The sequence below is a fragment of the Theropithecus gelada genome, chromosome 10 (genome assembly GCF_003255815.1).
Source record: "Theropithecus gelada isolate Dixy chromosome 10, Tgel_1.0, whole genome shotgun sequence".
Classification (NCBI taxonomy): domain Eukaryota; kingdom Metazoa; phylum Chordata; class Mammalia; order Primates; family Cercopithecidae; genus Theropithecus; species Theropithecus gelada.
This window is the reverse complement of record NC_037678.1, coordinates 32,840,765-32,863,328: the sequence shown is the minus strand read 5'-3', so window position 1 is coordinate 32,863,328 and position 22,564 is coordinate 32,840,765. Positions and strand designations below refer to the sequence as shown.

The following is a 22,564-nucleotide window of genomic DNA, read 5'->3' as shown; positions in this document are numbered from 1 at the left end:
CCCTCCCTGGAGGTGGGAGGGCTTTCCTGGTCCCCCGGCTGGGCCAGAGCTGCCTTCGAAACACAAATCAGCCTGGGTCTCTTGCCCAGACTGCATGCTCCTGGGGGCAAGATGCCATCTTCTCCTGCCCTGACAAAACACCGCTGACAGGGGGTCCAGCCAAGCTCATCTTCCTTCCTGGAGGGCCATCTCCAGAGTGCTGTGCCACGCCCGCGCCACCCCTCCCACCACAGCAGCAGCTGCACCTGCGGCTGCGTCCATTGTCTGGGGGTGGCCAGCTTAGTGTCCACCCTCACCTGGCAGCACAGTCCTCCCAGTACCATGGCCCCCCTTCCTTGGCATGAATCTCAGCCCTTTTCTACCTCAGGGAGCAGGAACTTTGCCAGGAAGCTGGGGGATCAACCAGGCCAAGGAATGGGACGGTGTATCAGACCAGGAGAGCTGAGGTCCAGGGTGTCCAGGGCCAGACTGGACACTGCCAGCCCCAAGGCTGACAGCATCCTGACAGGACAGCGAGCCCAGATTCATGGAGAAGGGGACACAGTGATGAACAACTGGCAAACACGGGAATAATAAATTTATTATAATCACAGATGGTGGGGTAGTGCACATAAAAAGGGGGGACCTCTTCTCACCAGAGGGCTGCTGGCCAGTGCCCAGAGTGGCAGGCAACACAGGAAGGCGCTCCCCGCATGGCCCCGGCCTGCTGCCAAGCCCATTCTCTCTGGGTGGCTCAGTGTGTGGTGCTCTGAGGATGCGGGTCCCGAGGGCCTTGCTCTTCATCCTTCACAGTGGGGACATGGCCCTCATGCCAGTGGTGCAGGGGTGCCAGCAGCAGGACCCCCGATGTCCCTGCTCCCTGGGTGCCCCACAGTGCTCAGCAGGAATGCCGTGAGGGCTGAGGCCCAGCTGGTGGCAGGAAGCCGGCAGCACCCATGGGCCAGCACTCCCTCCAAAAGGCAGCCTGTGCCCTGGACTTGGGGGCTTCCCTGGGGGGTGCTGCACCTGCCCAAAGCAGCGTAGCCTGAACCCAAAACTGTGACCAGAGAATCCCATGTGTGTTTTAAGGGTTTCCTATGTCCTCTGTGTTCTCCTATAGAAACGAGTAGCAGTGTGTCTAGCACACACAAGATGCTCTAAACACCCTGAGTGCACCCTCACACTGCTGAGATGGACCTGGGCCCTGGACAGGCCATGGTGAGAGCAGCCCGAGGATCTCATCTGGCTCCTTGGAGGAAGTCACATGGAGGGCCTTCTCTAAGAAGTTGGCCAACGCCCCCCAAGCAGCCCGCTCCACTGCGCCTATCCCAGTTCTGTACAGGTGTGGGATTTCGTTTGGCAGGTCCCCAAGGCAGAAGATAAAAGCAGGAAAGCTAACCTAACCCCAGGCTCTCTAAGGAAGCCAACACCTAGAAGTGTCTGACAGGAGGCATGTGTCCTTGGCCCCGATGAGGCTGTGGGCCATCCCTGCAGTTATGGCTAGGCGGCTGAGAGGCAGGCCTGGTGGACGCTCTGGGCCCAGGTGTTGAGCAAGGCGGTGACCGAGTGCTTGTCCGGGAGCTGCAGCAGCCTGGAGGTCATGCAGCGGTGCACCGACTGGAGGAAGGGGTTGGCGTCTGCAACAACATAGCAGGTGTGAACCTAAGGCAGCCAGTGCAGAGCTCGCTCCTGGCATACCCGGCAGTGCTCCGCAAGGGGCAGCCCCAGGCTCCAGCCGAAGCACCAGGAGGTGATGTCCTGCATGGTGCCCGGCCTTCAGGTTCTCCTCCCACAGCCTCATCGTCAGTGAAGAACTGAATCTGAACAGGATCTAGCGCTCTGCCTCTAACAACCTTGGGGACCCAGCCCGGCTCTGCTGTGCCAGCTCTGGGCTCAGGGAGACTGCCCCCTGCCACCGTAGTTCTCTCTGGAGCCACATCACCCAGATGGGGCCCTGTGCGCTCAAGCTGCCGGTGGGACCCATCAGCCCCGCCAAGGTAGTGGCCTCTGGGAAGCTAGTGGCCTCCAGGAAGAGCAGGGTCTGTCCTTGAGCCATGGGCTTACTCACCCCTCACCCACTGAACACAACCACCCTGGACAGTTGACCTGACACAAGTTGAAGGGGCGAAGGGACACAGTGGGAGCAGAGACCCTTTCCTCTCAGGTGACCACTGGACAACCCGCTCCTGTCTGTGCAGGAGGAGCCAGAAGAGGTGAGGGAGGGGCTTGAGCTGGAGAGGGGCAGGAGCGCAGAGCGGCTGCCCCGCTGCAGTGGAAGCCTGGTTTTCCACAATGACCCCTGCTTGCCCTGGGTCCCCAGACAGCTCCTCTGGGTCTACCTACCGTACTGCCACTGCCGGTCGATCCACAGCGGGCTTTGGGCAGGATAGTCAGCGGGCACACTGAGCTCCAGCGGTGGCACACTCGGGAGGTCCTTGTCATCTGCAACACAGAAGGCTGTATCTGTGACCTGAACAAGCCCCAGCCTGCCCTGCCTCACAGCCCTGCTCTGGAACAGGACTCTTCACACCCTGGGAGGTTCTGGTGAGGCTTGTGGCAAAGCCTGGAAGAGGTCTCTCTGACTCTCAGATTTCCAAACATGAAGCCTGGAGTGCCCTGCATCGATGGGTGCCCAGAGGTCCTGCCTACCACCTCCCTAGGGCCCCAGAGCCACATCTGTGTTGGGGAGGTGAGAGTGTGCGGGCTTTGGCAGTGAGGACTGAGGCATCATCAGGCTGTCTGGGGCCTGGTGTGTATGAGGATAGAGCAGACAGCCTGGCGGGGCGTGAATACAGGGGGGGTTCTGGGCGCTGTGCCCTCTGGCTCAGACAGCAGAGTCCTGGGGCTGCAGTCAGGGCCTGCTTTCCCATGCCAGCCCCAGCCCTCTGGACACTCACCCAGCTTGCAGATCAGGTGGACAGTGCCATTGTTGCTGCAGTGAGAAGGGTCCAGGTTTACTAGGAACTTGGGGTCCAGCCTGGCCACCTCGCCCTGGAGCACACTGGGGATGCTCTGCCGCTCATCATCCTCAAGCCTGCGCTTCCGGGTGCACACCACCGGGGCCCTGGGGAGGCGGCATGGTGACCACACCGGGCACACGCGGCCCAGGGCTGGCCGCCCTCCGCGAAGCCCAGCCCAGCTGGACGTACGTGATGGGTGGGCCGTGAATGGCGGTCATGGCTGGAACGAATGTGCGGTACAGGGAATGGTTGAAGACAGGTGAGCGGATGTTGGCCAGGACGGCGTCCAGGAGCGGCTGGCATAGGTACTGCTGTTTGGTCGGTGGCACCGGGGGCGGTGGGGGAGTGGGCTGGAGGCAGGATGGGCACGGTCAGCAGCCCAGGACCCGAGGGTTCCCCATTTAGGGGGCTTTCACACCCCAGGCCCGTTGTCACTCACAGCCAGATTCCTGAGGCCTCTCTCACAGCCTCCACCCTTGTGCAGACAATGTTGGCTGATTCTGGGAATAATCCCCCACCCCTACAGCCTGTCTTTCCTACAGTCCCTGCCTCCTCTGAACTGGGTGGAGGAGGCACCCATGGGGGCCATAGACAGAGGGTGACTTCTCCCATGCTCCCATCCAGCACAGCAGACCTGGCCTGGAAGCCTCGTGGGCAGGGTCCAAGGTCAGGCCCAGCCCCCACCCAGATGCCCTGACCTTGAAGGACCATCCCAGCGGTGCTCCCAGGAGCTCTTGGGGGAGCCCTGGTTCCCCTAGGGGTGTCTGGCATCCCACTCACCACCGCCATGTCATTCTTGAGTTTCTCCAGGGCGATCTCACACTTTTGCAATGTCTTCAGGGGACACCTGCAGAGAGAGAGGACTTGGGCTGACCTCTGTGCTGGAAGAGTGGGAGACATGGCAGCTCTCAGGCTGGGATCCCAACCACTGCCACTGGGCCTTGGCCATCAGAAACCTCCTCTGCAGGAGTTCCTACCAGTTGACCGGCTGTTCCCAGACCCAGAGTTGAAGGCAGGCAGCCCTCAAACCCAGGAGTTGCTTGTCCCTGGTTGGCAGAGTGAGGCGATGGGGCAAGAGAAGGGACAGTGGCCAGGCCCCTCATTAGGCTGGGAATGCCTCATTCTCATGTAGGCCAGTCCCTGCCCTGCTCATCCCTATAACCCTAACAAAGGATCAACCCATGAAGGCCTGGAGGACCACCAAATAGTGACTGGCATTCTATCCAGACAAGCAGAACAGAGAGACCCTTCTAGACAGGGGTGGGGGGAATAGCCTGAGTTGAGGTGAGAGGGAGGTATATGCCAGTGCCCATGCAGTTTGGAGGCACTGCCCGAGCACTGATCCTCACAGCACCGTGGCCAGTGGCCCTGCCTTCCACCTGCTTCTCACCAGAGCCATCTTGTTTCATTTTCAAGACAGCACACATGAGCTACAAATGGGTAACTGAGACGCAGTCGCCTGCCCATGGTCACAGGCAAGTCAGGGGCCGAACTCCAGGTCAGGCTCAGGCCCATCAGGCCAGCTGATGGTGAGGCCACTGCAAGCTGGGCCCCTGGCTGCTGGCTGGTGAGGTCTGGCTGTGATGGCCCAGCATGAGGGCCACAGCAGCAGCCAGGAGTAGGGCAAAGGCTGGGCACCGGCCAAGATGAAGCCTGGGCTTGAAGCCTCAGCACACACCAGAGTGGAGCCTTGGAGGCCTCTGGCCAGGGCTCAAAGAGCTGCCCGGTGCCTTTGCTAAATCCACATCATCACCAAGTGCTCATCCATGGCTGGGCTATCCATGCCCCTGTGGACCCTCCGTGGGCTGTGTGCAAAGCTCACCGCTTCGAGGGGTCTGTCAGAATATCCAGAAGGCTCTTCATCTTACTCAGGTCCTTTTTTCTGTCTGGGACAGAAGAGAGGACACTAAGACACAAGCTCGGCAGTGTCCCCAGGGTGCAGGCCCTGCTCCGGCCGCAGCCCACCTTCGTTCTTGTCGATCTTGTTGATCATGCGACGCAGGGGCTCGATGTACTTGGACAGCTGCTTCAGCTTGTCCAGGTACTGCTGCTCCTCGGCCTGGCTGGAGCCGGCTGGGCTCATGACAGAGCTGGGGTTCACTGCAGGACACAGGTGGGTGAGGCCACTCGACCCTCAGGCGGGGAGCGTGAGCTCTGAGGGCCCCAGAGCTCGCACACCCAGTATGAGCTGAGGCCTCATAACGGTGAGCGGTGTGACCTCAGCACCTCAACCCACCAGGCCGAGTACAGGTCACATGATGGGGCCATGGACCCCAGGCCCAACTTACCAGGTGTGTTTAAAGGTCCAGGTGAGGGGACACTGAAGTTCTGTGGGGTCCGTGCCGTCACTGGGCTCTGGGAGGGCTGTGGTGAAGGGCTGGGCAGGAAGCTACTGGGGGACGGGGCAGGGCCGGAGCTGCAGACAAGTGAGAGAAACATGTGAGCTGGGGTCCAGGCAGGGCCAGCCTTGAGGTCCAGGCGGGGAGGGACACCCCAGGCCAGGCCTACCTGACGTTGGAGTTGGGCTGTGAGCCGGGCTGGCCAGGCTGCGGGGACGGCTGCGGGGGAGGGGGCATCGACTGTGGGGTCTGCACCTGCTGGCCCGGTGATGGCGAGGACAGCATGGGGAGGCTGCTCTGGCTGACCTGGAAGTGGAGGGGCTCAGCTGGCGCACTGCCACACGCCCGCCCACCTCCACACCACCTGCCCACCTCACACACAGGCCCGTTCTCCCGCACAGCCTCACCACACACCTGTGTCTTCATCCAAATGCCAAGAGGACATACACACAGGCACATCCCCCAGCATGGCACACAGCATGAGGTGACCAAGGAACTGGCAGGGGGGCCACGCAGGGCAGCCCTTGCGCCTTGGCCAGGGGCCCACAGAGACACAGGCTTTGAGGGCTGTGTCATAGATGTGTGAGGAAAAGGGCAGTCTGGGAGGTAATGCCCTCGGCTGGCACTAGCCTGGCCTTCCCTGCCACGCCTGCCTATCCTGTGACGTGCTCCTTTGTGGGTTGGTGAGGACCTTGCTCTGCTGACCAGTGGGACTGTCTTCCCACATGCTTCCACAAGCCCCCGCAGCCCACAGGCTGACTGCACCAAGGACAATCCCGGTGGCCGCGGCCATCTGTTTGGTTAACACATGCAGCTGCAGGGCTGATCCCAGGCTGTGTCCCACCTGGACCTGCTTAATTGGAGTGAGGTGGCCCAGGGAGCCACACACACACCCATGGTGGCACTGGTATCAGCCCACACCAGTGCCCCTGGAAGAGGCGAGCTACTCAGTGTCAAAGACACCTGGGCCCAGAGCCTGGTTCTGCCATGCAGGTGTGCACCTGAGTCCTCTGAGGCCCTGTGTGTCTGCAGAGCAAGGCTGCTGCTCTGCTCCCCAGGCCTTATTGGGCACGATACAAATAAGATCGATCAGCCCATTGTCTGCACAGGGGACACCACTGTCTTCATCCGTAAACTCTAGGGATGAAACCACACCACCCAGGCATCAGGGACAAGCATGTGTGAAACACCCACACCTTCCTGGGGTGGAGCACAGATGGCAGTTTTGATGGGGAGGACAGCTGCCTGCCAGACCCGGGTGAATGGCCTCCCCTAGAGGGACTCTCAGCAAAGAGGTCTGCCTTGTCACACTGGGGGAACCCTGAAGGCCCTGCTAGCTTCAGAGGCCCCCATGGGCCCACGGTGGCATTTCCCACACCCTAGTCAACCCCCTGCATGCCGAGCATCCCCTCACAGCCTGCCTAGGAGCCAGGCCCCTGGACCGTCCATTTCTGTAGACCAACTCAGTGCTTCTCCTGGGGCACTCTGGCCATGATCACCTGTCTGGGGCCACAGCTCACACAACCCCCCAAGCACCTCCACCACAGTGCTCTGAGTACTGGGACAGGACTGCTGCTTTCTAAGCTCCTTAAATTGGGAACCAGGCCCAGAGCCCACAAACAGAATGCTGCCCTCCTCACCACCCCACCAGGCAGCAGAGGGCAGGGTGGCACTGCCCTTTCAGCACCACCTGGATCAAGCTCCTGGAGCAGAATGCTCTTTCTGTCCTGCCTGTTCCATGGGGTGTGCCTGACAGTGCTGCAAGGGATGTTGGGTGCAGGCCGCTCCTGAACCATGTGTGCTGGGAGACCAGGGGGTAGGGGGCTAAGGCACAGGGTGTGACCACAGCAGGGCACTTCCAGCATGGCTGGGTCAGAGGTCCCTATCCAAAGCCACTGGAATGGAATGGACTGTTACCACTGCTTTGTGATCAAGACACTGCTGCCTGGGAGAGGAGGGGCAGAGTAAAGGAGCCCCAGCCTCAGCCTGCCGGGCCTCATCGCTCTACTTAGTGGAGCAAAATGGCTCGTGGTGATTCTCGCAAAGGTTAGCAAGGTCAGAATTGTGACTGATGTGACTTCATTTGCTAAAATTCTGAGTTGAACAAGTACAAAGGTTTCTCCCACCAAAGTCCTGTGCATTCACGGTGCTGGGGTGCACAGAGCCCTGGCTGAAGGGGAGTGAGGGCATGTCTCAGACACCGGAACACATGTTCTAGACTCATCCAGGTGTCAACAAAATCCCAAGGCCAGAAAATTCCATACAGAGAACCACAGACGGCACCGAGGAGTGGGAAGTAAAGACTTCGGGCTCCACGCTCAGCCCAACCCTGTGGAGCACGGCCCGCCCTGTGGTGGGGTCCCTTCTAAAGCCCCCAGCAGCCCCGTCACCACTCTGCCTTTCCTGACCCGTGCCTGACTTGCTGCTGCTCTCTACCTGCACCCCAGAAAGCTGTCTCACAAGCTCACCTCTTTCTGCTTGAAGGTCAGGCCCCTCCCCCTCGCCTCTCTCTGACCGCCTCTTCCAGAGAGGTGCTGTGCCTGAGCAGCTGGCCCTTCTAGGAGATGGTCAGCTCTTGTCTGCGGCCTAAAGCTCAGCATTTCTCTGAGGAGCAAGGCAGCTGCAGGCTGGGCAGAGGCCGCCGAGCAGGGAAGGCCACCACACGGCCCTCATTGCCACTCGAGAGTTCTTATCTGCTCTCGAACCTCAGGAAGCCCAGCACCCACTTTGGCCCCGAAGCAGCAATCTCACCAGCCACGCCCGTGGGACCCCCAAGCACCCACCCAGAACTTAGGTCTATCTCAGTTCTTCAGCTGCTCCAGGCCAGGGCAGCTGGCAGCCAGCAGAACCCAGAGGATGGGAGGCAGGGAGATTTCCAGTGGGAAGAAAAACAAACGAAGGGCACCCTTTCATTTCCAAGAGCACGAGAACAGGAAGCCAGGCCCTGTGCCCAGGTGTCAGTGGTAGACAGTCCAAGTCCAGCACCTGGGATGAGAAGCAACACCCCAAAGACTCATCTGAAGACAGAACTGGCTCTAGAGAGGCAGCCAGAGAGGTGAGAAAGAAACCTCCCAGCCCTTGGGCTCATGTCGGGTCTGGGACTGGAGCAGGAAACAGGGAGGCAACAGTGCCTCTCCAGTCAAAGGATGAGCCCCTAGCGGGCACAGGGCCAAGGACCAAGAGGAACTGCTGCTCTGCGCACTCTGTGGTCATATTTGGCCAGGGGCGCAGGCGCCGGTGTGTCACAGCTACTAGCAAAGGGCCCAGGACAAGAATGTCACACCTGCTAGGGAAAGAGCTTCTAAGTGCACACCACCTGTCACCTGTGTCACAGGTTGGGAACAGGGAGCTCAGAGGGAAGTGACTTGCTCAAGGTCACCCTAGTGATGAAGGGAGCTCAGGCACGTTAAACATCAACACCCCAGCAACAATGGCATGAACTGCATTTCTGGGAAAGGGACCCACACAGCAGCCTGGAGCTGAAGGCAGGTGAACACAGTGGGCCAGAGAGGAGGTGGGAGGGCAGAAAGGCTGGTCCAAGGAGCTCCATCCCACAGAGGAACCCTAAGGCAAGGCTGGCAGCACTGCGCGCTCCCCCCGGTCCCCCCCATATACTGGGAACCGTTCCTCGCTCCAGGCTCCAGCACTCAGTGTGCCCCCTAGAGGCCCTCCCCAGGGCGCAGTGGAACACGGCTTTCACCCTGGCAGCTGGCAGCCAGCAGAGCCCAGAGGATGGGAGGCAGGGAGATTTCTAGTGGGAAGAAGAACAAACAAAGGGAACCCATTCATTTCCAAGAGCACGAGAGCAGGAAACCAGGCCCTGTGCCCAGGTGTTTGTGGCAGGCAGTCCAAGTCCAGCACCTGGGATGAGAAGCAGCTCCCCAAAGACTCATCCAAAGACAGGCTCTAGGCTCTAGGGAGGCAGCCAGAGAGGCGAGAAAGAAAACTCCCAGTCCTTGGGCTCATGTCAGGTCTGGGATTGGAGCAGGGAACAGGGAGGCAATAGTGTCTCTCTAGTCAAATGACAAGCCCCTAGTGAGGAAGGCACTGCCTGCTTACACCTGCCAAGGGAGGATTGTGGCATGGGTTATGCCACCCCCTGGGCCCCTGTGCTGGGCACCATATCCAGCATGCACCCAGCACAGAATCCTGCTTGGACCTGGTAGCCTGAGTCCGTGAGGCATGCCCACCGTTACAGGAAGATGCAGCCATGGGCCGTCAAGACAGAGGGAGGAAGCCCGGGCCCTGCGAGCCCTCTGGAGAAGAGCCCATGGGGCACGTACGTTCCCACTCTTTTAGCTCCAGCTGTTTTCTTGGACCCAATTTGTTGCCACAAGGAAAGAACAAGAGCAGACAGGCAGTGTGGTCTCCAGACTTCGTCTTGCTGACTGCTGAGGGCAGGCAGCTGGAAGGACAGTGGCCACTGGATGGCCAACTGGACACACCAGAGTCAGCAGGTTCTGGCTCCTGAGAGCTCAGATGGGACACAGTGGGGCAATTCCGGTGAGGTCAACAGATACGTTGCTGGGATAAACTCTCTTTTCTCGGAAGGGACTGGATTGAAAGATAATGACACAAAAGCAGCAGCACACCTCTGGAGCCAGCTGGTGTGGGCAGGTGAATGCCCTTGGTACACGGGGCCCAGCATGCTTCACGTCCCCAAGGCTGTCCCACAGCCAGGTATGGGAGGCTGTACCAGGGAGCCTTGTACTGCAGCCCAACGTAGAGGGCTGAGCTGGGGGAGGGCCCTCTGCGGGGAAGGCCAGGACCAGCAAGGGCTGCAGAGCAGCTGCCTGGGCAGCAGGGAGGCCTCCACTCCAGGGTGTCCCTCCATTGGCTTTTCTCCCTCCCTAAACTCCTGCCAGTTTCCTTTCTTGCAGCTGACAAGCATGAACAAATCTGCTTTAAAAACACAGAACAAGGCTGGGTGCAGTGGTTCAGGCCTATAATCCCAAAACTTTGGGTTGCCGAGGCGGGCGGATCACCTGAAGTTAGGAGTTCAAGACCAGCCTGGCCAACATGGTGAAACCCCATCTCTACTAGAAATACAAAAATTAGCCAGGCATGCTGGCAGGCACCTGTAATTCCAGCTACTTGGGAGGCTGAGGCAGGAGAATCACTTGAACCCAGGAGGTGGAGGCTGCAGTGAGCCAAGATCACGCCATTGCACTCCTACCTGGGGGACAAGCATGAGACTCTGTCTCAAAAAAAGAAAAACAAACAAATAAACAACAACAACAACAAAACAGAAACAAAACCAGAACTTTGCCCCAGTTCTGTGCCTTCCTTCCTCTTTCCATAAATCCTGTGGCTTTTGTCTACTGCCAGGACAAGGAATACTTTCTAAATGCCGCCACATTTGTCCTCAGTGAACAATCCCAAAGGTTCAGAGGTGTGCCCCTCACTGCCAGTGCGAATGGGCGGAACCTGGTGACTAAATCTGTGTGGAGTTAGCCAGCATCTTCCCATGCCGGTGCTCTCACTCAACCCACACAGTGCAAAGAGGACAAACCAGAATTCTCCATGGCATTTACTCCAAGGCACTAACTTTTTGGCTTCATCATATATTTCTCTATCCTTCCTCTGCTCCACCTTACCTCCTTGCCTATGGGGATTGGAAGCTTCTAAAGAGAGTGAGACTTATTAGCTGGCATAACTCAGGGCAGCCTTAATCTAAGGGCCAGGGAAGGTTGGGGAGGGAAAGACTGAGTGGGTTTGGGAACTGGTGGGAAGGAGGGAGGGAGGGGCTGCCTATGAGAAGTCTAGGTGGCAACACCAGCAGCTGGGTGTGGGGAGTGGCCAGCCCACAACACAGTATGGGCAAGCCAAAGCCCAGGACAGAGCCTGGTCTTGCGGGATAATGGGGGGGCCCACCCGAGAGTGCCCAGTAAACAAGAAGGAGGAGCCAGGTCATCAGCCCAGCAGGAAGGGGAGTGAGGAGTTGCCAGAAGAATCCTGCTGAGAGGCCAAGGCGCAAGGGTTTCATTTGAGCCCTCGATACTGACTTGGTGGCTCCCTGGGGGCACTCTCAGTCTGTAAAAGGGGCTAAATGTTCGAACTATGACCTGCTGCAACGAGAAACAGTGAGGCTCTGTACACAAAGAGCTTAGCTCAAGGCCTGGCACTGGCACGTATCACACACTGAAAACATTGGGGACTTTTTGTGTTTATAAAAATCAGTCCTACACGCTGCTACTAAAGTCATTCCTCCACATAACAACCCAACCTGATTCTGTGAACCCAGTGGATACTAAGCCAGAGGCTACAGGAAAGGAGAAGAAGCAGTTTTAGCAGACAAGAGTGCAGAACCCAAAGGGGTCTGTCTGGTCAAGGAGACACCAGCAGCATGTGAGTGGATCCGGAGCTCACAGCCTCCAGGCCATGGGGAACTGCACCCTGGCTTCTGCCCACACTGGCCTCCTTTCCACCACAGCCAAACAACCTACTTCCTCACCCCCAACTTCCGCTCCTCTGGAGAGCTCTTTCACCAAAGCCTTTCCACCAGCCAATTCCAGGCACTTCCTCCCGCTGTAATTCAACAACTACCAAAAAGGAGGTCCCTGCCAGAGAACCTAAGTTCCAGTCAGTAACTATGTAAATGGCACATCTCGGGTAACCCAGGGGGTTAGTATGCAGGGAAGGCAAAAGCTTAACATGCACCCAATGGGGGCCCAGGCCACTCTCTTGGCAGTGTGTGGTGTGTGGCACCGGACTTGGGCCCACATGGACCAAGGGCCATCCTGGCTCAGCCTCCACTTCTTCCTCTGTAGAACAGAGCTGCAGAGACAGCGCTGCACAAGCCAGGGTGGTGGCAGTGCCTGCACCTGGGCATTCAGGGATGGGCAGGGACCACTGTCTGCTAGGCTTATAGAGGCATTTCCCCTAAAACAGAAACTGAATTGTAAAGTTCTTTTGGCAAATTTGAGGTTTCCACAACAAACCCACTAAAATGGAAAGCCTGTATGATTAGAGAACTTCAGCATCATTTTATTCTCAGAACCTTAGCACAGTGCCTGGCACACAGAATGCATGTGGTAACTACTTGTTAAACAAATGACTGTACCATGGAGCAATTCCAAATTTCATACAATAAAGAGAAGCCGGGAATTCATATCCCTGAAAAGCAAAATGTACACAGAAGTCTACCTCTACCTAGAAAGGGGATGTGTATTACAAATTACACACTCTACACAGCAAACTCTACAACAGCATGGCCCAATGCCATCTTGGCCACAAAGGCCACGTTCTGGAGTCTGTGCTATCCACTGCAGCAGCCACTAGCTTCCCTGTGGGCAAATGAGGGCTTGAAATTTATTTGGTACAACTGAGGAACTGCATTTTTTCATTTTATTTAATTTTAGTTGACTTTTGGGTTTTTTTTTTTTTTTTTCCATTTTTAAAATATATGGCCGGGCGCGGTGGCTCATGCCTGTAATTCCAGCACTTTGGGAGGCTGAGGCGGGTGGATCACGAGGTCAGGAGATCAACACCATCCTGGCTAACACGGTGAAACCCCGTCTCTACTAAAAATACAAAAATTTAGCCGAGTATGGTGGCGGGCGCCTGTGGTCCCAGCTACTCAGGAGGCTGAGGCAGAAGAATGGTGCAAACCCAGGAGGCAGATCTTGCAGTGAGCCGAGATTGTGCCATTGCACTCCAGACTGGGCCAGAGAGCGAGACTCTGTCTCAAAAAATAAAAAAAATACACACACACATATATATATTTTTTTTCCCATGAAAAATAAAACATATATGTATATATAATTAGAGAGTATGTCGCTATGTGAACCAGGCTTGTCTCAAACTCCCAGCCTCAAGTGATCCTCCCATCTCGGCCTCCTAAGGTGTTGGGATTACAGGCATGAGCCCCTGTGCCCGGCCTAATTTTAGTTAATTTAAATGTAAACAGCCACACATGCTTAGATAGCACAGCTCTAGAAAGCAAAACTTTTGCTTAGCTTCTGTTTTATTTTTGTCATGAAAATGCGTACAGTATAACTATTTTAAGCTGAAAAGACCCAGATATTTATTCATATCCTCTCAAGAAGCACAAGCTGGGCTTAGCTTCATTTAAAAAAAAAAAAAAAAAAAGGTGACTGTGGGTTTGGCACTCTGAAAGCCACCATAAAGGAAGTCACCGGCAATGATAATGACAGGTGTGCTTTACAAAGGCGCTCAGAGGACGCCCCGAGCTCCCAGCCGTGCCCTGGGCGCTGCCCCGTTAAATACCTGTGCCATGGGCTGTCTGCCCAAAGGGATGGAGCTTGACGGGATGGCGGACACAGCGGTGGTAGGCGGGAACCGGGCTCTTATGTGCATCCCACCTTGGGCCAAGGCTTCCGTGATCATCTTTGAGGACAGAGGGACAACAGACAAGGTGATCGCAACAAAGAAACTCAGTGCCTGGGCAGGTGGAGAGGACATGTGTAGCCTCTGCAAGAAGGAGCACCAGGGTGAGGAACCCTTGGACAGCTCGGGGCAGCCTGGGAGGGGAGGCCGCCCACACATTCAAGCCCACAGCACCTCCAGGTCTACCTGGGCATTGGGAATCTAGAAGATTTGCCAAGAATGCTGCTTCCAGACCTTTCTATTCTATTGGCTACTCTCCTGCACTGGTGTCCTCAACACACTTCTGAACACACCTCACTAACAGATTAGAATTCTACAGCCCACAGAACCATCAGAGCCAGACCTTGAGGGCTGGCGCTGGTGTTTCTGGAGACCAGGCTCCCGGGGACAGACGTCAAGAGTACATTCCACCAAAGCTTGTGATGAGAATACTCGACTCCCACTGAACCATGAGCTCAGGTAAGCCTGCTCACAGCATCCTTTCTTCTCAGTGGCACACTTCTTACAGCCCAAACCCAAATCATCCACCTCTCCTCCTCCAGGCCTGAGGCTGCTGGTTCTGGTATCTATTGAGGAACTGGTTTTCTTTCAGAACAAAAATGGGCAAAGGTGAGCAAGAGAAGCCTAGGGGGACTGCTTGGCAGGCCTCCGCCCTGATGAGGAAGTTCACCTCCACAGGGATGTGAGTCAGGAACTCCAGTATGAGCCAGGACCATTTCCCTCATCAATGGACACTTCTTGAACTACAAAGGCAGCAGGGCAGCTGAGCACTGTTGTGGGCCCAGGCCCGACCACTCTTGCTCTGGGTTTTGAGTTGGGGATAGGGCCCGAGTCTCGTTTCTAGAGAGCAAGGCCTACAGGCACTTAGGATGGTAACAAACTAGAATAAAACACGCCAGGCTCAGAAAGAAAGCAGGACTGATCCACGGAAAAACAACACATCTCATGGTGGGAGGCTGTGCTCTGGGTCCCAAGCTCCGGAAGGTGCTGCCAGCCTTCAGTGCAGGCAGCGACGGATGCCAGTAACAGAGCTCCAGCAGGAGAGTGGCTGCAGGGAGACCTGTGGCCTCACACACAGGGCCCACACTCGCAACCATGGGCACACACAGGAGGCACGAGAAGACGGGGTGACACAGCCTAGCAGAGGCCAACCAGAACCTCACTCGTTCCTCCTGCAGCCAGAACAACAAATTAACTAACTGGGGGTGAGAAACAAAGAAGCGATCCCAATGGGGTAAGAGTCTATTTACCACTACCTGCGGCACTTCGGAGGAGCCCGTCTGAGAGTGCAGCAGTGCTCAACAGCACTCGTTCCACAAGGGAGAAAAGCCTGGAAGTAAGTCAGATGGTATGAGAGAAGCAAACTTTTTTCCAGGAAGAGAAAAACAAACAAAAAAACACAAGGAAGGCAAAGCTTAAGTCTAATGTACTGCTGACTGGTATTCTTATAACTGAGAACTCCTGATAAGGAAAGCCCAATTTGTTTCAACTACAAATGCCAACCCAAAAGCACCAGTTATGTCTACTGGATCCGACAAGCCAGGCAGCTCTCAACAACACTTCACTACTTCCCAACACACATCTACCCAGAGAGGAGTCCAAAAAACCTCTCCCCGCTCCCAGGTCTGACTCTCCCCACTGCAGTCACTGTGCAGAAGGATCCACAGAAAAGAGAGAGGGTCCTCCAGGGTGGCCAAGGCTTCAGTAGAGCAGCTGTGAATCAGCAATGCCACATACATGTCTATAATGGAGGTCTGTCTTTGATAATCCTTTGTGACTTGTAAATTAGAGTTTGGTTTTCACATACTAAAAGAACAGAAGGAAAAAAAAAAAAAAAAAAAAAAAAAAGAACAGAAGGTTAAACGACAAAGTATTATAAGGACTGTTTGAAAATGAGATGCATGGCGAGGTACAGTGGCTTACGCCTGTAATTGCAGCACTTTGGGAGGCCAAAGTGGGCACATCTCTTGAGGCCAGGAGTTCAAGACCAGCCTGGCCAACATAACGAAACCCCGTCTCTACTAAAAATACAAACATTAGCCAGGTGTGATGGCGCATACCTGTAATCCCAGCCACTTGGGAAGCTGAGACAAGAGAATTGCTTGAACCCAGGAGGTGGGGTTGCAGTGAGCCAAGATCGAGCCAATGCACTCCAGCCTGGGCAACAGAGCAAGACTGTCTCAAAAAAAACAAAAAAACAAAAACAAACAAACAAAAAACAAAAAACAAAAACCCGGCACAGTGACTTATGCCTGTAATCCCAGCACTTTGGGAGGCCAAGGTGGGTGGATCACCTGAGGTCGGGAATTCAAGACGAGCGAGAAAACCCTGTCTCTACTAAAAATACAAAATTAGCCAGGCACAAGCCTGTAATACCAGCTACTTGGGAGGCTGAGGCAGGAGAATCTCTTGAACCCAGTAGGCGGAGATTGCAGTGAGCTGAGATTGCGCTATTGCACTCCAGCCTGGGTGACAGAGTAAGAGCCTCTGTCTTTTTTTTTTTTTTTTTTGAGACAGAGTCTCGCTCTGCCACCCAGGCTGGAGTACAGTGGCTGGATCTCAGCTCACTGCAAGCTCTGCCTCCCGGGTTCACGCCATTCTCCTGCCTCAGCCTCCCGAGTAGTTGGGACTACAGGCGCCCGCCACCGCGCCCGGCTAGTTTTTTTGTATTTTTTAGTAGAGACGGGGTTTCACCGTGTTAGCCAGGATGGTCTCGATCTCCTGACCTCGTGATCCGCCCGCCTCGGCCTCCCAAAGTGCTGGGATTACAGGCTTGAGCCACCGCGCCCCGCCCGAACCCCTGGCTTAAAAAAAAAAAAAAAAAAAAAAAAAAGAAAACAAGATGCATTCTGTCCTGTTTCTTGCTTTTTTAAAGAGACAAGAGTCTTGCTCTGTCTCCCAAGCTACAGTGCAATGCTGTCATCACAGCTCACTGCAGCCTCAAACCCCTGGGCTTGCATCATCCTCCCATCTCAGCCTCCCGAGTAGCTGGGACTGCAGACATGCACCACTGTGCCCAGCTAATTTTTTATTTTTATTTTTTTGTAGAGACAGGGTCTTGCTGTGTTGCCCAGGATAGTTTTGAACTCCTGGTCTCAAGTGATCCTCTCACCTCTTTTCCCAAAGTGTTGGGATTACAGGCATGAGCCACTGTGCCTGGCATGTCCTGGTTTTACAGGGGAGAAAGAGAAGTCTGCTGTGTCCTGCTAAATCCCCCTGTGGGTGACATCGCCCTTCTCAGCTAATAAATAACACTGGAAAGAGAACCAGGTGTGCACAGCACAAGGCTGAGCAATTTTTCTAGAATACTCAGTCCCAGGCTACCCTTTACCACACCCATCACCACAGTACTGCAAAGGGCCTAACAGGGCGCCTCTCTTCGGCTCTAAGATGGACTTGAGAGACAGGGCATGGAGGGCTGCCTGCACTGGGGCCCCCAATCCCAGAATTTCATTCATGAACTCAGAGGCCTGTTTCCACAGCATGCAGCAGCTTACACATACAAAGCTGCAACACGTGGTCACCACGTCCTGATGTCCACTGTGTGAACAACACAAGGGGAGCTCCAATCTGCATCTCTGACCTCCTGGTTAGATGGTGGCTGATCAGATCTGAAGGCCCTCAAAGTGAACCAGTCACTCACCTCTATTAGTTTCAGGAACAATCTAGGAACAATCTAGGACATCAAGATATGTGTCATTGGTAACAGCAAAAAATTGGAAATTATTACAAGGTCCAAGAACAAGACGGTAACTGAGGACGGCAGGAGACATTCACAGAGTATGATGAGAGTCCCTTGGCGTCGACCAGGGCTTTCTAATTAAAGGAGAACATTTCATCCCATGTTGATGTGGAAGATGCTGCACAAAAACCGCAGGATAGCATGGCCTTGATTATGGCCAGAACCAGAAAGGACACCAGACCTTCTCTCTCATGGAATGGTTCTCTTACTTCTATTCCTCTCCACTTTCTGGGTTCTACAGTTACCACACATACTTTTAAAGTTTTTAGATCAGAGTACCGTAGCCTCACCTGGTCACTGTGCCAATTCAAGATTCAAAAGAAGATCATCAATCCAGAGGGCCCCTCAGAGCACTTGCTGCGCCCAAACCCCCCCATCCCCCAGCAGGGGGAGCTGCTATTGGTGGAACAATACAGTGAGGGTGTCCAATCAGCCCCCAAGAAACTGCACTGCTTGCAACAAGGCAAGACCAAGCTCTGAGAGAAAACCAGCAGAATGCAGGTTACAGAATTTCAAGGTGCTACATTTGGACTGAGAAGCACCTCATAGATACGCCCTACCCACTGCTGGACTTTGAGAAACTACAAGGCTCCTCTGCCACTAGCACTTGGGAATCCCCCGCAAGGCAGCACATGGTGCCACAGGGCAGGTAGGCAATGATTCTTAAAACACTAAACTCACTCGGCAATGAACCACAGTGGTAACCACTCTCCATCCTTCCTGTGCCAGCTGGGCGGGGACCTCCACATGAAACAAGGGGTGGAGAAACTGACAGGAAGACCAGCGCTTCAAGGACAGGCTCAGCATGGGCCATGAGCACACACAACTGGCATCCTGCTTCTGGAAGGTGATGGGATGCCAGTGAGACTGCAGAGCGGACACTTCCTTGAGCTAGAAGCCTAACGAACGTACCAGCTGGGCCTGCACCAGCTGAGAACATGGGCTGTTCCATGGCTGTTCACTTTCCAAATACCAAGAAATGGAAAGTTTGGCTGGGCACAGTGGCTCATGCCTGTAATCCCAGCACCTTGGGAGGCTGAGGCAGGTGGATCACTTGAAGTCAGGAGCTTAGGACCAGCCTGGCCCATCTTTACTAAAAATACAAAAAATAAAATAAAATAAAATAAAATAAAATAAATTAGCTGGGCATAGTGGCGCATGCCTGTAGTCCCAGCTACTTGGGAGCAAAAGCAGGACAACTGCTTGAATCTGGCAGATGGAGGCTGTAGTGAGCCAAGATTGCACCATTGCACTCCAGCCACTCTAGCCTAGGTGACAGAGCAAGACTTTGTCCAAAAAAAAAAAAAAAAAAAAAAAAAAAGGAAGGAGGGAAGGAGGGAGGGAGGGAGGGAGGCAGGAGTTCTAGGCTGGGAGTGATGGCTCATGCCTGTAATCCCAGCACTTTGGGAGGCTGAGGCGGGTGAATCACTTGAGGTCAGGAGTTCAAACCAGCCTGGCCAACGTGGTGAAACCCTATTGCTACTAAAAATACAAAAATTAGCCAGGTGTGGTGGTGTGTGTCTGTAGTCCCAGCTACTTGGGAGGCTGAGGCACAAGAATCGCCTGAACCCAGGAGGCAGAGGTTGCAGTGAGCCGAGATCGCGCAACTGCAACCCAGCCCGGATGACAGAGTGAGACTCTATCTCAAAAAAAAAAAAAAAAAAAAGAAAAAAAGAAAAGAAAGAAAGAAAAGAAAGAAAGAAAGAAAAGAAAGAAAGGAAGGAAGGAAGGAAAGGAAGGAAAGGAAGGAAAGGAAGGAAAGGAAGGAAAGGAAGGAAAGGAAGGAAAGGAAGGAAGGAAGGAAAGAGCAGTTCTTGCTTTCCTGCTGGGCTTGACCTGCAGTATAGAAGTTTCTGGCCGGGCACAGTGGCTCATGCCTGTAATCTCAGCACTTTGGGAGGCCAAGGTGGGCGGATCACGAGGTCAAGAGATTGAGACCATTTTGGCCAACATGGTGAAACTCTGTCTCTATTAAAAATACAAAAATTAGCCTGGCATGGTGGTGCGCAGCACTTGTAGTCCCAGCTACTTGGGAAGCTGACGCAGGAGAATCACTTGAACCCGGGAGGCAGAGGTTGCACTGAGCCAAGATCGTGCCACTGTACTCCAGCCTGGCGATAGAGACTCCATCTCAAAAGTTTCCATGAAGTAAGGTCCTGAACAGAGGAGCGACGGTCCAAAGAGGCAAAGGCAGCAGCTTCCACTGGCTGGGCGGTCACTATGTGCCACCACTAAGCTGACTGTGAACACACCACATCCCTCCTCTGCATGAGCCCAGGACAAGGGAGCCCCCCCGGAGGCCTGAGGACATGCCGAGACACACAGGGAGGTGGCAGAGACCTCCAACTTTGTCACACGAAGTGGTCAGCCTCCCCCAGTTGTAAGTAAACGTGAGTTCTGTGGTATGTTTCATACAGGGCTCCACCTAAGTAAGAATGTGACATGGGGACCCTGGCCCCAAGTCATTTGGTGCCATGCCAAGGTAGGATGCTAACCTCAGCTGCAGCTAAACACCTCAGATTCCCTCCTCAGACAGCTTCCCAGGGACTTAAAAGAGGTAGCAGGCACCAGGAAGGACATTGCTGAGCACCCCCCAGGTGTGAGATGAAGCCTGCCACCCTTAAGACGACAGCAAAGTGCAGGCGCACTGCCAGCTGTGGGCTGGGACCCAGCCACAGTCTTATCACATCAACTAGCACATTCTGACTCTTTCTAAAGGCAACACCCCCTCCAAGTCAGGACCAACAGTGTTTCCACCATCATGTGGAAAGTGGAAAAACTGAAGCCCCAGACCGTACGTCTCCCCACCTCAGTGGCAGTAAGGAGAGGAGGGGCTATAGGAGAAGGTACAGAAACCCTGGGACTCCAATCCCAGGACGCTAGGAGGCCAGGTGAGGCCATCTGCATTCCATTGACACGTGACACATAGAGACACACACATGTTCCACACATGTGACACACCAGCAAGCTCAGCAACACGGGAGCGGCACGCTTCTCACCACACAGCACCAGAGTCCCCGAGTGCAGGTGAGCACCAGGATGCCCTCTCCCTCACTCCTGCTGCATGTGGCTCCCATCTGCTTCCGAGTGTCTAGAAAGCTGCCCTCCACCCTGGTCAGCTCTGTACTCAGACTCTCAAATGGAACGTGAGAGGTGAGGACAAAACTGCAGCCTTCTACTCTCTGATACATGTTCCCTGAGTCACTCAGAGTGGCAAGGAAGAGGGATGATGAAGGATGCCCAAGCAAAGCTGGAAACGACACGCACTATGAGACTGGTGGGTCCTAGACATGACCAAGCAGAGCTGCCCACCCCAAGGACTCCAGGGGTGTCTTGCAGAGTGCAAGGGGGAGAGAAGCAACTGCTTTACCAACTTAGCCCCCAGCCCCTAATCCAACCAGAATCCTCACTGTAGCACTCCATGTGCAGGTGACCATGCACCTGCTGGTGACTATGGAGCCCTCCACCCCCAGGCCCTCACCTGGACTCCGGGAGCCACCATCTGGGCAGCCTGAGCTGTCTGTACTGCCGTCTGCTGCTGCACCTGGGGCTGCACGGGGGGCTGCTGCACCACCATCGGAGCTCGGACCTTGAGGGAGAAAGAGAGAATGTGATTTGGAGCCACCTGGGTCAGAGAGCAGAACCCAGTCCTCCTGCGGGAGCTTAGGAAATGGAGCCTTTCTTGAGATGAGGAATGGGACTTTCATGACTTCATGTGCTGTGATGTCACCTCACTAGCCATCTAGGATCCCATTAGCTCAAATCCAATTCTGGCAAGTGGCAGTGTGGCCCTCCCACTGGGATGTCTCCACACATCCCTCAGCACCAGCTATCACCATAAGCACTGACAGCTTCCAATGCAGAGCTTACAGCCTAGCCTGCTCATCCTCTGGGCCAAGCATGCTGATGGTCCATGAGAGCCTCACTCAGCCTGATTTGTTGAAGGTGGGTCAGCTGGCCAGCAGAGGGCAGGGCATAGAAGCTCCTGTCTGTATTCTCAGCATTCTGGGAGGCCGAGGCCAGCGGATCGCTTAAGTCCAGGAGATCAAAACTAGCCTGGGCAACATGGTCAAACCCCATCTCTACAAAATATACAAAAATTTGGCTAGATGTGGGGATGCACGCCTGTAGTCCCAGCTACTTGGGAGGCTGAGGTGGGAGAATCGCTTGAGCGAGGGAGGTCTGATCACGTCAGTGCACTCCAGCCTGGACAACATAGAGAGACCCTGTCTTCAAAACAAAAAAAAGTGGGGGTGGGGGGCAAGCTTGGGCAAAAGGGGCAACTGTGGAGCCACTGCATGGAGGGGTCTCCAGAGGGACGAGATGGGCCCGCACTACCACACAGGGGGCTCTTCCTTAGACATCTCCAAGCCACCAGGGCAAACCCTGCCAGGGCACATTCCACCATGCAGCACACAAGGGTTTCATTCTGCACAGTCCCAGGGGTCAGGCAGTGTGTTGACTCCCAGGTGACAGATGAGTGACCGTATCTGCTCCTCACAACTCTCCTGGACTTCCAGCCTGCCTGTGAGGCCTCTTGTTCACCCCTACATTTGGCTCAGGCCCCACTCCACTCATGAATCACAAATAGAAAAGGCCACAAAAACCAAGTGAGCCAGAGTTATCCAAATGGCCCCTTGATGCAGCTACCTCCATCCTGGTGATCATACTCTATCCTCTGTGCCAATGTCACTGAGTAGACTGGCTTTGTGCAGAGATACAAAATGAGACTGGGAATAAAAGTATTTTATATTAATACTCCCCTCGAAAATACAGTAATGAACTTTGTTCTCCTGAGACTTGGCAGAGTGTAAAGAAAACAAAAAAGATATTTGCTTAGAACATTAACTCTGAGCAGTTGGCAAACCACCAGATACTAATGGAGCTGGCACATTCTTCCATGTGGTGCCCATTAGTCGAAGTGCTCACACCCTGAAAGGGCCCACAGAACTGCTGCAATCAGCCACACTGCTTGGAATGCGACTTGGTGCCCCAGCAGCAGCAGCAGCCAGCACCCTGCGCAGGGTGCAGAAGCAGCTCTCAGAACACAAAACGCAAAACACATGCTTCCCTGCTGAGCCATGCTAGAATCAGCAGGGCTGGCAAGGGGCAAGGGCTGCCTGAAGTCTCAGCACTTGAAGAATAGGACATGCTATCTCTAGTCAAAGAGTCTAGAAACTACTGACAGAGTCATG

General features: G+C 54.8%; 1 protein-coding gene across 6 annotated transcripts in view; it reads right to left on the bottom strand.

Annotated features, from left to right (window-relative positions):
- Positions 1-558: 558 nt before the first annotated feature.
- The window catches only part of MED15 (mediator complex subunit 15), an 86,729-nt gene continuing 64,723 nt past the window's right edge, over positions 559-22,564 (bottom strand). For 3 of the 6 annotated variants that reach the window (XM_025400728.1, XM_025400732.1, XM_025400730.1), the window contains 10 exons: positions 20,851-20,958; positions 5,448-5,584; positions 5,228-5,355; positions 4,905-5,039; positions 4,762-4,825; positions 3,720-3,786; positions 3,129-3,289; positions 2,877-3,043; positions 2,323-2,421; positions 559-1,616 (listed from right to left, as the gene is read on the bottom strand). In XM_025400728.1, the coding sequence (XP_025256513.1) occupies positions 1,480-1,616; positions 2,323-2,421; positions 2,877-3,043; positions 3,129-3,289; positions 3,720-3,786; positions 4,762-4,825; positions 4,905-5,039; positions 5,228-5,355; positions 5,448-5,584; positions 20,851-20,958 (1,203 nt within the window). In that variant the 3' untranslated portion in view covers positions 559-1,479. Of the gene's footprint in view, positions 1,617-2,322; positions 2,422-2,876; positions 3,044-3,128; positions 3,290-3,719; positions 3,787-4,761; positions 4,826-4,904; positions 5,040-5,227; positions 5,356-5,447; positions 5,585-13,507; positions 13,628-20,850; positions 20,959-22,564 lie in introns of all 6 variants that reach the window. The other 3 variants (XM_025400727.1, XM_025400731.1, XM_025400729.1) reach the window with 3 other exon arrangements.